At 42.1% G+C, this 14,633-nt stretch overlaps 1 protein-coding gene across 1 annotated transcript in view; it reads left to right on the top strand.

The window, feature by feature from the left end:
• Positions 1 to 731: 731 nt before the first annotated feature.
• Positions 732 to 14,633, top strand: part of LOC124003961 (F-actin-capping protein subunit alpha-2-like) — a 50,706-nt gene continuing 36,804 nt past the window's right edge. Inside the window, exon 1 of the mRNA XM_046312650.1 lies at positions 732 to 839. Coding sequence (XP_046168606.1) covers positions 801 to 839 — 39 coding nt within the window. The 5' untranslated portion in view covers positions 732 to 800. The remainder of the gene's footprint in view (positions 840 to 14,633) is intronic.

Raw genomic sequence — 14,633 nt, 5'->3', positions numbered from 1 at the left:
AAATCAAATGTAGCATATTTTTCTTCCGCTTCAAATAATGACTTTTTTTCATTTCAAGCAATCCAATATTTCTGTTTCCACCTTTACCTAGTGTACATCATTGGCGTAGGCTGATGGAGGCTGATAAAGCCTGGACCACTATTTGGACAAAACACTTAATAAGACATTTTAGCGTGTATTGTCACAGAGTAGGGTAATAGTTTGTCTATCTGGGATTTTACTTCTTTCCAATGTGTGCACTTGTCGTATTCACCTTCACTGGTAATCAACATTGTCTGATGGCGATTCAGGGTTTATACATTGTACCAGTGTAATTAATCAGAGTAGTTCACCATGCAGGATTACAGTACCATCTAGTGGAAATAAATAGCGCATCCACGGTACTGAATGACATACTGTATACCACATGCATATCCCTGTTGCATTGATACATTACTGCAAATGTGGTGGTCAAATGGTGTAAATACATTTCACCCCCCAAAAATCAGAAACAAGATTACAACTGGCAATTATTTATAACTGGGTACTTTTAACACGCACGCTATACTTATAACATATAACACAATTTACAACTATATTATTTCAATGTTATTTCGTATGACCAAACATATGCTTGCAAAACCATGGACTGTATGTTCAACACATGAAGTAGGACTGACGTGCTTATGGATAATAATTAGTCCCTGATTGGTGAAGTGATGATATATTTCATATGTACGTGCACACAAATCAAAATCAACTGTATGATGCTGCCGAAGTTGTGATTCGGCTTCGACAAGCTGCTGGTGCCGGAAGAAAAGATGGCGGATCATGAGGAGCAGTTATCTGATGAGGCTAAGGTAAGATGTCGTTTTTATCCACTTTGGAGGATATATGATATCTTTAGGGTTTATATGTGCATGCTTTGATTTAAGCTACGGTGTATAAGAGCTGGATAAACAAACCGCGATTATTGCTCGGCTAACGTTAGTGTAGCTGTTATTTTTAGCTCGGCAGCCGCTTTACCCAACTTCCGCTCCTTTGCGAATCTCAAATGCAGACTCCTTGTACGGTCCTAGCTCTAAAATAGGAACCGTGCAGAATATAACACGTTAATCAAAGTTGACCTCGCACCCTCCTAATCGAAAACATTGTAACAAACGTTGTGCTTTCATTTGTCTCTATCGCTTTGTGATCATGTCTTGAACTTCTCACGAATGGGCAGCTAACGTTAGCTAAGCTAGCAACCTACACCTCCTGTCAACGCTCATCGCACAATCATTGATGATAATGTGCTATTTACTGCCGTTTGTGTGTGACCGATATGATTAGTGTTGAATATCTGATTTAAATATAGGTCCAACTGTCTAGCATGATGATCGCCAGAAGATAGCGACACTACCACTACGCTTGTTTACACTGAGCTGCACTGGGGTCGGAACGCAATCATGGTAATGGCAGAGATCCCATTAACGCATAAGTTCTGATAGCTAGGTTTGCTTCGCCCCCATGTTGGTGTAAGCAGGCTAGGTAGTGCTACGTATCAACAGTCAATCCACTAGGGGCTGGAAGCTACACTAGAGTGAGCTTCAATTGGTCAATCACGACGAGACCTCGGTTTATTCCAACTTTGGTCTCACCCATGCTCACATTGCCCAATGCCCACTTTGCTCCCTTCATTGAAAATGAATGGGCTTCCTTTGTTTCATCGCCCTCAACATACTATGTTCATCTCCTGCGTTACATTAAGACACCTTAGAGCCGGCACGAGATATAGGTTTTGAAACATACCTCAATACAGGGGTGGGGTATTCCACTGTACTCCAAATGTTACCTTTAACCACACTGCTCCACTGAGAAGCTTGAAAAATCAAATCAAATCAAATCAAATTTATTTATATAGCCCTTCGTACATCAGCTGATATCTCAAAGTGCTGTTTACTCCCCACTTGAGAGAGGGTTCTGTACATTCAGCATAACTGCTTTTTTTGGTATTTTATTAGGATCCCCATTAGCTGTTGCAAACGCAGCAGCTACTCTTCCTGGGGTCCACACAAAACATTACATAATACAGAACATTAATAGACAAGAACAGCTCAAGGACAGAGCTACGTAGATTTTTTTTAAAGGCAAATGTAGCCTACATATCAATGCATACGAACTATCTAGGTCAAATGGGTCAGTAGCATAACACAGCCAGATACATAGTTGCGTACATGTCGACTTTTGAAATGCCAGTTTGTGCCGATGTACTAAAGTGAGGGCTGAACTTGACCAAAGTGTACCATGGAAAAGCCTAAGAGTGGTGCATTGGTTCCTCCTTCAGAGCCCAGAGATGGCAAGAATATGGCGTAGCCTAATGGCATAGAAGGCTTTCAGGTGTAGCCTACTGAATATACTAGGCCAATGCATGCCTTGTTCATTGAATTGGCTAGAGTAGATTGGCTGTTGACGGTTTGATAGGGGAAGTAAAGTGCAGCCTCACAGAGCCAGTATAGCGATCAATTTACAAACCTCCGAAATACCACAGCCCTGCCCCACTGCTGTCTGTCTGGTGTTGCCCTCCCACACGTACTTGACTACTCCGGTATCACTGTCTGCTCAACCCTGACTTTTAATGGCCGTTTTAAGCCTCAGCCATTTAACATGGCTTATGTTGAAACTATGAACAACTGGTGTTTGGGTGTTAGTCGTGTGGTCTGTGTAATCGGAGACTTTACTGGAGGCATGTTGTCAAGTTCTCTAATTCGCACCATAGTTACTGGCTGGACAAATAGCCACACAGAAAACACTTAATTTTTTATTGGCCTTCACCATTTTGAAGTCACATCATGATCTCTCTAGGTTAGGTAGAGTCCTATGTAACGGAGTTGATAACGTTGCTGTAAACTCACTCCACAGCTAGCTTGAAATGAAATCGATCGAGTGATACAAAAAGCTACCGATTAGAACATTGTCAAGGAGGGTGGTCACGTGTTGCGAATCACTGGTTTGAGCCCAGTATGGGGAAGTCGGACAGCAAAGGAAGCTAAGCTGTTAAACCCTTTACCGTTCGAGCTGCAACTATAAACCGAAAATTGAAGCATTTTGCATACGTCAGTAATTTTCTATGATTTTTGCTACACAGCGTTCTTGTTTATTGTTCTAAAACCATTATATGGTCAACAGTGATAGCCTATGCATTATGTTGATTCCTGCTATGAAAGTATCGGTCTGTTCCTGTTTCACTGTCAGCTGATGTCTGACCAAGACACTCTCACTCCCATTGTGCACAAGGAGGGAGAGATGCATTCTGAGAATCACAAGCATTTGACCCTTGCTCAATTGTAATTGTGGAAGAACATGCAGTTAACTGCTGTTCTAGTTACAGAGAGAAGAGTCACAGCTTTCTGTATGCATTTCTCACTTCTTAACCCCCTTAAGGTCGATATCCACACCAATTAAATTAGCATAATACAAAAATCGGCATAAAAAGTCAGTTTAAGCTGGAGAGATTTTTTTTTTGCGTCGGATTCATCTGTCCACCAGAGCATGTGAGCGGAGTTGAGCAGTTGGAAAATCCTGCTCATGGAGTGGCGCTTCCTACTGTTCCGCTAAAAATCGCTCTGTGCTCACAGGGAAAAAAACTGCCGCTCCAAATCCGCCCCATTCATTAAAATCACAGTTTAACCAACACCCACCTATTTTGTTTGACTACCTGGACCGACCATTTAGGTTTTATAGTATTGAAATCAAAACGTGTGAATTTGAATAAAAGTATTTGAATTAACATGAAAAGGTGACTGTAAGAAGCGCATATTTCAAATAGGCTACATGTCATATTAAACAGCATATAAACACTCTAAATAGGTCATGAGCCAGACAGGGAGCTGAAGAAGGAATAAACATGAATTATTTAGGCTATATTTCTTCAAGGATATAGCCTACAAAGAAATACATTGAAGCATTTGCGTGTGTGACACAATAGGCTGGTAGGGACATAAAGTGCTCAGCATTTAAACAACATTTAGTTGAATTAAATCATTATAGTCTGTAAATTGCGCATATAGGCTGTGACTTATTTTAAAAGAAATACAAATTCAACAAAAAATGGCTTAGTGCCTTTTTATTTTGTTTTATTTTTTTATTTTTAGACACTCTGTGGCTTCAGGTTCATGCAGTGGTGCCTGGAGAGCAGGTCAGCAGCGGAGAATACGCTCCACACACATGCAGAGCCACTGGGGAGGCTAAACACCCTTTTGGCCATTCTTGCCAGGCTGGGCAGAGTTTATTTTTCTATAATAAAAAAAATATATATATATCTATATATATATATATATATATGCCTAAATGTTTTTAGGCAAAATAACCCAATCTAAATGTAAAACTCCTTGAATGTGGGAATGTTCCAGGCCTATTGGGCCCAAATTAATGATGGCCTATTTGTATACATTGGGGCGGCAGGGTAGCCTAGTGGTTATAGCGTTGGACTAGTAACCGGAAGGTTGCAAGTTCAAATCTCCGAGCTGACAAGGTACAAATCTGTCGTTCTGCCCCTGAACAGGCAGTTAACCCACTGTTCCTAGGCCGTCATTGTAAATAAGAATTTGTTCTTAACTGACTTGCCTAGTTAAATAAAGGTAAAATAAAAAATTAAAAAATACATAATAAAAACAAATGAATGATGTTTAAGAGATCAGATTTTTTTGTTTGCAAATACTTTGCTAAAATGACACACTTAGTTATCTACCCACCTCATCCCTTTTCGCATGTGCTTGTAGTGTGTACACCATCATGCTTTCGGGATATGTCTTTGCAGATTCCACAATGATTATTTAGTTGTGGACACGACATCACTGCACTCCCTCTAAGTCCCCTTGATTTAGCACCTGTGTGTTTTATCAGTTTCTTTATGAAAATATTTAGCAAACTCCATGACAGTAGTTAAAGCAAGTGTCGATAGCGGCACACAAGTAGACTACAAGTGCATGCTGGGCCGGGCATGCCCTGAGCTCATGAAGTGAAGGCTACTGGAGCGAAATTGGAGCGGGCGAGAAGGTTGACGCTCCAGCCTTTGGGAATCTCACACCGCGTTCCAGTCAAATGAGGGGTGGCCAGTCCTCTTCTGGCTGTCCCGGGTGGAGATTATAACAGTACATGGCCTAGATGTTCAAATGTTTTTCATAGCCGATGCTTTTCATAGACGATCATTCAGAGTTAGAAACAGCAGGTGCGGTAGAGAGTGAGTCAAAAACAGCAGGTCCTGGACAAGGTAGCATGTTCGGTGAACAGGTCAGTGTTCCACAGGCAGAACAGTTGAAACTGGAGCAGCAGCACGACCAGGTGGACTGGGGACAACAAGGAGTCATCAGGCCAGGCATGGTCCTAGGACTCAGGTCACCGGATAAGACAGGAGAAATTCTCCAGATATAACAGACTGACCCTAGCCCCCCGACACAAACTATTACAGCATAAATACTGGAGGCTGAGACAGGAGGGGTCGGGAGACACTGTGGCCCCGTCTGGCGACACCCCCGGACAGGGCCAACCAGGCAGGGTATAACCCCACCCATTTTGCCAAAGCACAGCCCCCACACCACTAGAGGAATATCTTCAAACCACCAACTTATTACCCTGAGGCGAGGCCGAGTATAGCTCACTGACATCTCCTACACGGCACGAACCCGAGGGGCGTGCCAACCCGGACAGGAAGATTACGTCTGTGACTCAACCCAGTTTAGTGACGCACCCCTTATAGGGGTGGCTTGGAAGAGCACCAGTAAGCTAGTGACTGAGCCCCCGTAATAGGGTTAGAGGTAGAGAATCCCAGTGGAGAGAGGGGAACTGGCCAGGCAGAGGCAGCAAGGACGGTTCGTAACTTCAGTACCTTTCCGTTCACCTTCACACCCATGGGCAAGACTACACTCAGTCATAGGACTTTCTGAAGAGGTGAGTCTTCAGTAAAGACTTAAAGGTTGAGACTGAGTCTGCGTCTCTCACATGGATCGGCAGACTATTCCATAAAAATGGAGCTCTATAGGAGAAAGCCCTCCCTCCGGCTGTTTGTTTAGAAATTCTAGGGACAATGAGGCTTGCATCTTGTGACCGTAGCCTACGTGTAGGTATGTACGGCAGGACCAAATTGGAAAAATGGGTAGGAGCAAGGCCATGTGATTATTATTTTTTTCGTCTGTAGGGTCCGAACTGTTTGGTCTACACACTAATATGTGACTCGTTTCAAGAAACTAGGCATATATCGCACATCACTATTTCACCGGAGAGGCATTTGAACATAAACATTAGATTCAAAATGTGTTTGTTTTTTTTGTCAGAAATGCCTTATGGAACATGTGAACTTTCATGTGCCTTAAAAAGATGAGGCCTGTAATTTTCATCATAGGTACGTACACTTCAACTATGACAGACAAAATTAGAAAAAAAATCCAGAAAATCACATTGTAGGATTTATAATGAATTTATTTCCCGTACGGGCTCCGGAGAGACAAAGGTTGAAAGTCATGTGTCCTCCGATACACAACCCAACCAAGCCGCACTGCTTCTTAAAACAGCGCGCATCCAACCCGGAAGCCAGCCACACCAATGTGTCGGAGGCAACACCGTGCACTTGACATCCTTGGTTAGCGCGCACTGCGCCCGGCCCGCCACAGGAGTCGCTGGTGCGCGATGAGACAAGGACATCCCTACCGGCCAAGCCCTCTCTAACCTGGATGACACTAGGCCAAAAAAACTATATTTTGTTAACGAGAAATGTGTGGAGTGGTTGAAAAACAAGTTTTAATGTCACCATGCTAAGTGTATGTAAACTTCCGACTTCAACTGTATTTTATTGAATTAAAGCTACACTCGTTGTGAATCCAGGCAACAAGTCAGATTTTTAAAATGCTTTTCGGCGAAAGCATGAGAAGCTATTATCTGATAGCATGTAACACCCAAAAAGACCCGCAGGGGACGTAAACAAAATAATTAGCATAGTCGTCGCTACACAAACCGCACAAATAAAATATAAAACATTCATTACCTTTGACCATCTTCTTTGTTGGCACTCCTAGATGTCCCATAATCACTATTGGGTCTTTTTTCGATTAAATCGGTCCATATATAGCCTAGATATCGATCTATGAAGACTGTGATAAACGAAAAGAAATAGCGTCCTTTATCAATTGGTTCAAGTCGCGCATGGATATTTTTTTCCATTTTCAGTGATCAGATTTTCCTGCACTTTTCGATGAAACGCACGTTCTGTTATAGTCACAGCTGTGATTTAACCAGTTTTATAAACGTCTGAGTGTTTTCTATCCACACATACTAATCATATGCATATACTATATTCCTGGCCTGAGTAGCAGGGTGCTGAAATGTTGCGCGATTTTTAACAGAATGTTTGAAAAAGTAGGGGGTAGGAGTAACAGGTTAAGCACAATCCAGATTGGATGGTGTAATGCTGCAGAATGCTGTGGTAGCTTTGCTGGTAATGTGTGCCTTGAATTCTAAATTAATCAACGATGGAGTCACCAGCAAAGCACCATCAGGCAACATCCTCCATGCTTCATGGTGGGAACCACACATGCCGAGATCATCCGTTCACCTACTCTGCGGCTCACAAAGACATGGCAGTTGGATCCAAAAATCTCCTCATTTGTATTCATCAGACCAAAAGGACAGATTTTCACCGGTATAATGTCCATTGCTCATTTTCCATGGTCCAAGCAAGTCTCTTCTTCTTTTTGGTGTCTGTTACTGGTGGTTTCTTTGCAGCAATTCGACCATGAAGGCCTGATTAACCCAGTCTCCTCTGAACAGTTGATGTTGATGTGTCTGTTACTTGAACTCTGAAGCATTTATTTGGGCTGCAATTTCTTAGGCTGGTAACTCTAAATGAACTTATCCTCTGCAGCAGAGGTTAGCTTTAACACTGGGCTTGGTGGTTTTTCCGACTGCACTTGGAGAAACTGCTTTGACTAACCATGTCGTCACCAATTTCTCTTTGCTTATTTGAGCTGTTTTTGCCATCACATGGACTTGGTATTTTACCAAATAGGGTTGTCTTCTGTATACCACCCCTACCATGTCACAACACAACTGATTGGCTCAAATGGATTAAGAAGGAAAGAAATCCCATAAATGAACCTTTTCGCAAGGCACACATCTTATTCATACATTTGTGTGTGTATAAGGTAGTTGTTGTGAATTTGTTAATTACTTATTAGATATTACTGCATTGTCCAAACCAGAAGCACAACATTTCGCTACACTCGCATTAACATCTGCTGACCATCTGTATGTGACCAATAAAATTAGATTTGAATTGAATTGCATTCCAGGTGACTACCTTGTGAAGCTGGTTGAGAGAAGGCCACGAGGGCAAAGCTTTCAAGGGAAAGGGTGGCTACTTTAAGTTTCTCAAATATAAAGTATATTTAGATTTGTCTTAACACTTTGTTTTGGTTACTACATAATTCCATATGTGTTATTTCATAGTTTCAATGTCTTCACTATTATTCTACTATGTAGAACATTTGTAAAAAAAATAATAAAGAGAAACTCTGGAATGAGTAGGTGTGTCCCAACATGTTGGTTGTCTTTCTCTAGGACGCCCCCACAGGTTTCACAATACTTGTCTGAAAGCCTCCTGAGTGGAGCAGTGGTCTAAGATTCTGGTTCGAGTCCAGTCCCTATCACATTGGGAGAATATTGTGGCGGCACACAATTGACCAAGCGTCGGCAGGGTTTTGCCGGCAGGAATATTCTTGTCCCATCGCGCTCTAGCGACTCCTGTGGCGGGCGGGGCCTAATGCACGCTGACTAGGTCACCAGGTGTATGGTGTTTCCTCCGACACACTGGTGCGCCTGGCTTCCGGGTTAAGTGGGCATTGTGTCAAGAAGCAGTGCAGCTTGGCTGGGTTGTGTTGTGTTTCGGAAAAGGAGCGTGGATCTCGACCTTAGTCTCTCCCGAATCCATACGGGAGTTGCAGCGATGAGACAAGACTAACTACCAATTTGGATACCACGAAATTGGGGGAGAAAGACTAAGCCCCTGGTACCAGTAAATTATGGAAGTACGGTGCATTCAGAAAGTATTCAGACCCCTTGAATTTTTCCACATTTTGTTACATTAGTCTTATTCTAAAATGGATTAAATACACAAACTAAATCTTCGCACAATACCCCACAATGACAAAGCGTTTTTAAATGTGTTTTTACATAAGTATTCAGGCCCTTTGCTATGAGATTTGAAATTGAGCTCAGGCGCATCCTGTTTTTCCATTGATCAGCCTTGATGTTTCAACAACTTGATTCGAGTACACCTGTAGAAAATTCAATTGCTTGGACATGATTTGGAAAGGTCCACACTTGTCTATATAAGGGTCCAATAGTTGACAGTGCATGTCTGAGCAAAAACCAAGCCATGAGGTCGAAGGAATTGTCCATAGAGATCCGAGACAGGATTGTGTCAAATCACAGATCTGGGGAAGGGTACCAAAACATTTCTGCAGCATTGAATGTCCCCAAGAACAGTGGCCTCAATCATTCTTAAATGGAAGAAGTTTGGGACCACCAAAACTCTTCCTAGAGATGGACACCCAGTCAAACTGCACAATCGGGGGAGAAGGGCCTTGGTCAGGGAGGAGGTGACAAAGAACCCAATGGTCACTCTGACAGAGCTCCAGAGTTCCTCTGTGGAGATGGGAGCACCTTTCATAACGACAACCATCTCTGCAGCACTCCACAAATCAGGCCTTTCTGGCCACTCTACCATACGGAAGCCACTCTTCAGTAAAAGGCACATAACAGCCCGCTTGGAGTTTGCCAAAAGGCACAAAAAAGAAAACTGTTCTGGAGCACTCAGGACCTCAGACTGGTGCGAAGGTTCACCTTCCAACAGGAATACGACCCTAAGCACACAGCCAAGACAACGCAGGTCTCTGAATGTCCTTGAGTGGCCCAGCCAAAGCCCGGACTTGATGCCAATCGAACATATCTGGAGAGACTTGAAAATAGCTGTGCAGTGATGCTCTCCATCCAACCTGACAGAGCTTGAGATGATCTGCAGAGAAGAATGGGAGAAACTCTTCATACAGGTGTGCCAAGCTTGTAGTGTCATAAGACTTGTCAATAAGACTTGAAGCTGTAATCGCTGCCACAGGTGCTTCAACAAAGTACTGAGTAAAGGATCTGAATACTTATGTGAATGTAATATATATTTTGTTTCATTTTAATACATACATTTGCAAAATGTTCTAAAAAAAAGTTATTTTATTATGGGGTGTTGTATGTAGTTTGAGGTTGTAAATTTTCCATTTTAGAATAAGACTAACGCAACAAAATGTAAAAGCCAAGGGGTCTGAATACTTTCTGAATATGGACACTGTTTAGTGCCAAAAATAAGCTGTTAACCTGTTTAAAAAAAATAATAATAATTATAATCAAATGTTTCCTGATCTTTTGTATCTCTCAGATATAGGACAGACACTTCAGGACAAACTTCCTTTTGATTTTTTAGGGGGGGACTATCTGTTCCATGTAGTTAATCTGTTATTTGATGTGTTTGTGTGGGCTAATAGCAGAAAGGCCCAAAATAAATAATTGTATCAAATAATTTTTCAAAGAGAAATTATACTTTAAGGGATCTTTTAAAATTCGAAATCAAATTGCTGAAGAATCCTTGGAACCCTCTCCCGGTTTAAACAGGCCGTAGACGCTTATGGGTTCATATGAAGTTCATAGCACAAGTTTACATTAGTCTGTTGTATGGTTTTGATGCGCCCACGGAGCAGACTGCGCAATTTGCATTGAATAGGCCTACATCAAGTAGCCTTCATCTGGAAAGTTTTTGTAGGATGTTGTAGGCCATCATACATCATATATTTAGTTAGCAATCTAACTCAGTGTTTTGAGTTCCTACTTCCTCAGGTGGTGAATAATATAGCCTATACATAGGCCAATAGGCACAAATGTTGGCAAAAATATTTGATTATTCTGGATCCAATTTTGACAGGTTGCTCATCAACATATCAATCATGCATTTATATCATGCAGCTGGGTATTTTCGATGAAATAGCTTACTGTTTTAATTGGCACTGGGAATTCTTTAAAAAAAAATTTTTTTTAACATTGTATTTATTATGGTGCATTTATAGTTACATTTATCGCAATATTACTTTTGGTCCATATCGCCTAGCGCTCGAGCACCTCTCCCCAAAATAATTTATCCTAATTTATTATTTCATTATTGTAAAAAATTGGGTCCTTTTAGCTCGACTCAGATTTTTGTCCGTATCTCCCAGCTCTATTTACTTTTACTTGAGTAAAAGTAAAAATACCTTTTTTAATAGAAAATGACTGAAGTGAACGTCACCCAGTAAAATACTGCTTGAGTAAAAGTAAAAGTCAAAAAGTATTTGGTTTTAAATATACTTAAGTATCAAAAGTAAATGTAATTGCTAAACTATACTTCAAGTATGAAAAGTACAAATAATTTCAAATTCCTTATATTAAGCAAAGCAGATGGGACTATTATCTCCATTATTATCTCCACTGAGACACAATTTACAAATGAAGCATATGTGTTTAGTGAGTCTGCCAGATCTGAGGCAGTATGGATGACCAGGGATGTTCTCTTGAGAAGTGCATAAATTGGAACATTTTCCTGTCCTGCTAAACATTAAAAATGTAACGAGTACTTTTGGGTGTCAGGGAAAATTTATGGAGTAGAAAGTACAGTCGTGGCCAAAAGTTTTGAGAATTACAAAGTTCCACAAGTTTGCTGCTTCATTGTCTTTAGATATTTTTGTCAGATGTTACTATGGAATACTGAAGTATAATTACAAGCATTTCATAGGTGTCAAACACTTTTAATGACCATTACATGAAGTTGATGCAAAGAGTCAATATTTGCAGTCTTTTCCAAGACCTCTGCAATCCGCCCTGGCATGCTGTCAATTAACTTCTGTGCCACATCTTGGCTGATCTTGGCTCACATTCTTACATAATCAATGTTTGGAGTATGTCAGAATTTGTGGGTTTTTGTTTGTCCACCCGCCTCTTGAGGATTGACCACAAATTCTGAATGGGATTAAGGTCTGGGGAGTTTCCTGGCCATGGACCCAAAATATCGATGTTTTGTTCCCCGAGCCACTTAGTTACCACTTTTGCCTTATGGCAAGGTGCTCCATCATGCTGGAAAAGGCATTGGTCATCACCAAACTGTTCATGGATGGTTGGGAGAAGTTGCTCTCGGAGGTTGTGTTGGTACCATTCTTTATTCATGGCTGTGTTCTTAGGCAAAATTGTGAGTGAGCCCACTCCCTTGGCTGAGATGCAACCCCACACATGAATGGTCTAAGGATGCTTTACTGTTGGCATGACACAGGACTGATTGTAGCGCTCACCTTTTTTCCAAATGCCTATCTAAGGTCTTCGAAAGCCAAGTCAACAAACAGATCACTGACCATCTCGAATCCCACCGTACCTTCTCCGCTGTGCAATCTGGTTTCCAAGCCGGTCACGGGTGCACCTCAGCCATGCTAGAGGTACTAAACGATATCATAACCGCCATCGATAAAAGACAGTACTGTGCAGCCATCTTCATCGACCTGGCCAAGGCTTTGGACTCAGTCAATCACCATATTCTTATCGGCAGACTCAGTAGCCTCGGTTTTTCTGATGACTGCCTTGCCTGGTTGTCCAACTACTTTGCAGACAGATTTCAGTGTGTCAAATCGGAGGGCATGTTGTCCGGTCCTCTGGCAGTCTCTATGGGGGTGCCACAGGGTTCAATTCTCGGGCCGACTCCTTTCTCTGTATATATCAATGATGTTGCTCTTGCTGCGGGTGATTCCCTGATCCACCTCTACCATTCTGTATACTTCTGGCCCTTCCTTGGACACTGTGCTATCTAACCTCCAAACGAGCTTCAATGCCATACAACACTTCCGTGGCCTCCAACTGCTCTTAAACGTTAGTAAAACCAAATACATGATTTTCAACCATTCGCTGCCTGCACCCGCACGTCCGACTAACATCACCAACCTAGAATATGTGGACATCTGTAAGTACCTAAGTGTCTGGCTAGACTGTAAACTCTCCTTCCAGACTCATATCAAACATCTCCAATCCAAAAACAAATCTAGAATCGGCTTTCTGTCTTGCAGCAAACTTACCCTCGTAAAACTGACTCTCCTACCGATCCTCGACTTCGGCGACGTCATCTACAAAATGGCTTCCAATACTCTACTCAGCAAACTGGATGCAGTTTATCACTGCCATCCGCTTTGTTACTAAAGCACCTTATACCACCCACCACTGCGACCTGTATGCTCTAGTTGGCTGGCCCTCGCTACATATTCGTCGCCAGACCCACTGGCTCCAGGTCCTCTGCAAGTCCATGCTAGGTAAAGCTCCGCCTTATCTCAGTTCACTGGTCACGATTGCAACACCCACCCGTAGCACGCGCTCCGGCAGGTGTATCTCACTGATCATCCCTAAAGCCAACACCTCATTTGTCCGCCTTTCATTCCAGTTCTCTGCTGTCTGTAACTGGAACAAATTCCAAAAATGGCTGAAGTTGGAGACTTTTATCTCCCTCACCAACTTCAAACATCTGTTATTTGAGCAGCTATCCGATTGCTGCAGCTGTACATAGTCCATCGGTAAATAGCCCACCCAATTTACCTACCTCATCCCCATACTGTATGTATTTACTTTTCTGCTCTTTTGCACACCAGTATCTCTACCTGTACATGACCATCTGATCATTTATCACTGCAGTGTTAATCTGCTAAATTGTAATTATTCGCCTTTTGCACACAATGTATATACTCTTTTAAAAAATGTATATATATTTTTTTATTCTACTGTGTTATTGACTTGTTTATTGTTTACTCCATGTGTTGCTGTCTGTTTACACTGCTATGCTTTATCTTGGCCAGGTCGCAGTTGTATATGAGAACTTGTTCTCAACTAGCCTAGCTGGTTAAATAAAGGTTAAATAAAAAAATGCCCCAAACAATCAGAAATGGGATTAATCTGAGAATTACTTTACCCCAGTCCTCAGCATTCCAATCCCTGTACCTTTTGCAGAATATCAGTCTGTCCCTGAAGTTTTTCCTAGAGAGAAGTGGCTTCTTTGCTGCCCTTCTTGACACCAGGCCATCCTCCAAGTCTTCGCCTCACTGTGCATGCAGATTCACTCACACCTACCTGCCCGCTGCCATTCCTGAGCAAGCTCTGTACTGGTGGTATCCCGATCCTGCAGCTGAATCAACTTTAGGAGACGGTCCTGACTCTTGCTGGACTTTCTTGGACACCATGAAGCCTTCGCCACAACAATGGAAGTGGCTCTCCTTGAAGTTCTTGATAATCTGATAAATGGTTTATTTGGGTGCAATCTTACTGCAGCAATATCCTTGCCTGTGAAGCCCTTTTTTGTGCAAAGCAATGATGACGGCACAGGTTTCCTTGCAGGTAACCATGGTTGACAGAGGAAGAACAATGATTCCAAGCACCACCCTCCTTTTGAAGCTTCCAGTCTGTTATTCAAACTCAATCAGCATGACGGAGTGATCTCCAGCCTTGTTCTCGTCAACACTCACACCTGTGTTAACGAGAGAATCACTGACATGATGTCAGCTGGTCCTTTTGTGGCAGGGCTGAAA

Source organism: Oncorhynchus gorbuscha, linkage group LG02 (assembly GCF_021184085.1).
Source record: "Oncorhynchus gorbuscha isolate QuinsamMale2020 ecotype Even-year linkage group LG02, OgorEven_v1.0, whole genome shotgun sequence".
Lineage (NCBI taxonomy): Eukaryota > Metazoa > Chordata > Actinopteri > Salmoniformes > Salmonidae > Oncorhynchus > Oncorhynchus gorbuscha.
This window is presented reverse-complemented; position numbering and strand designations above follow the sequence as displayed.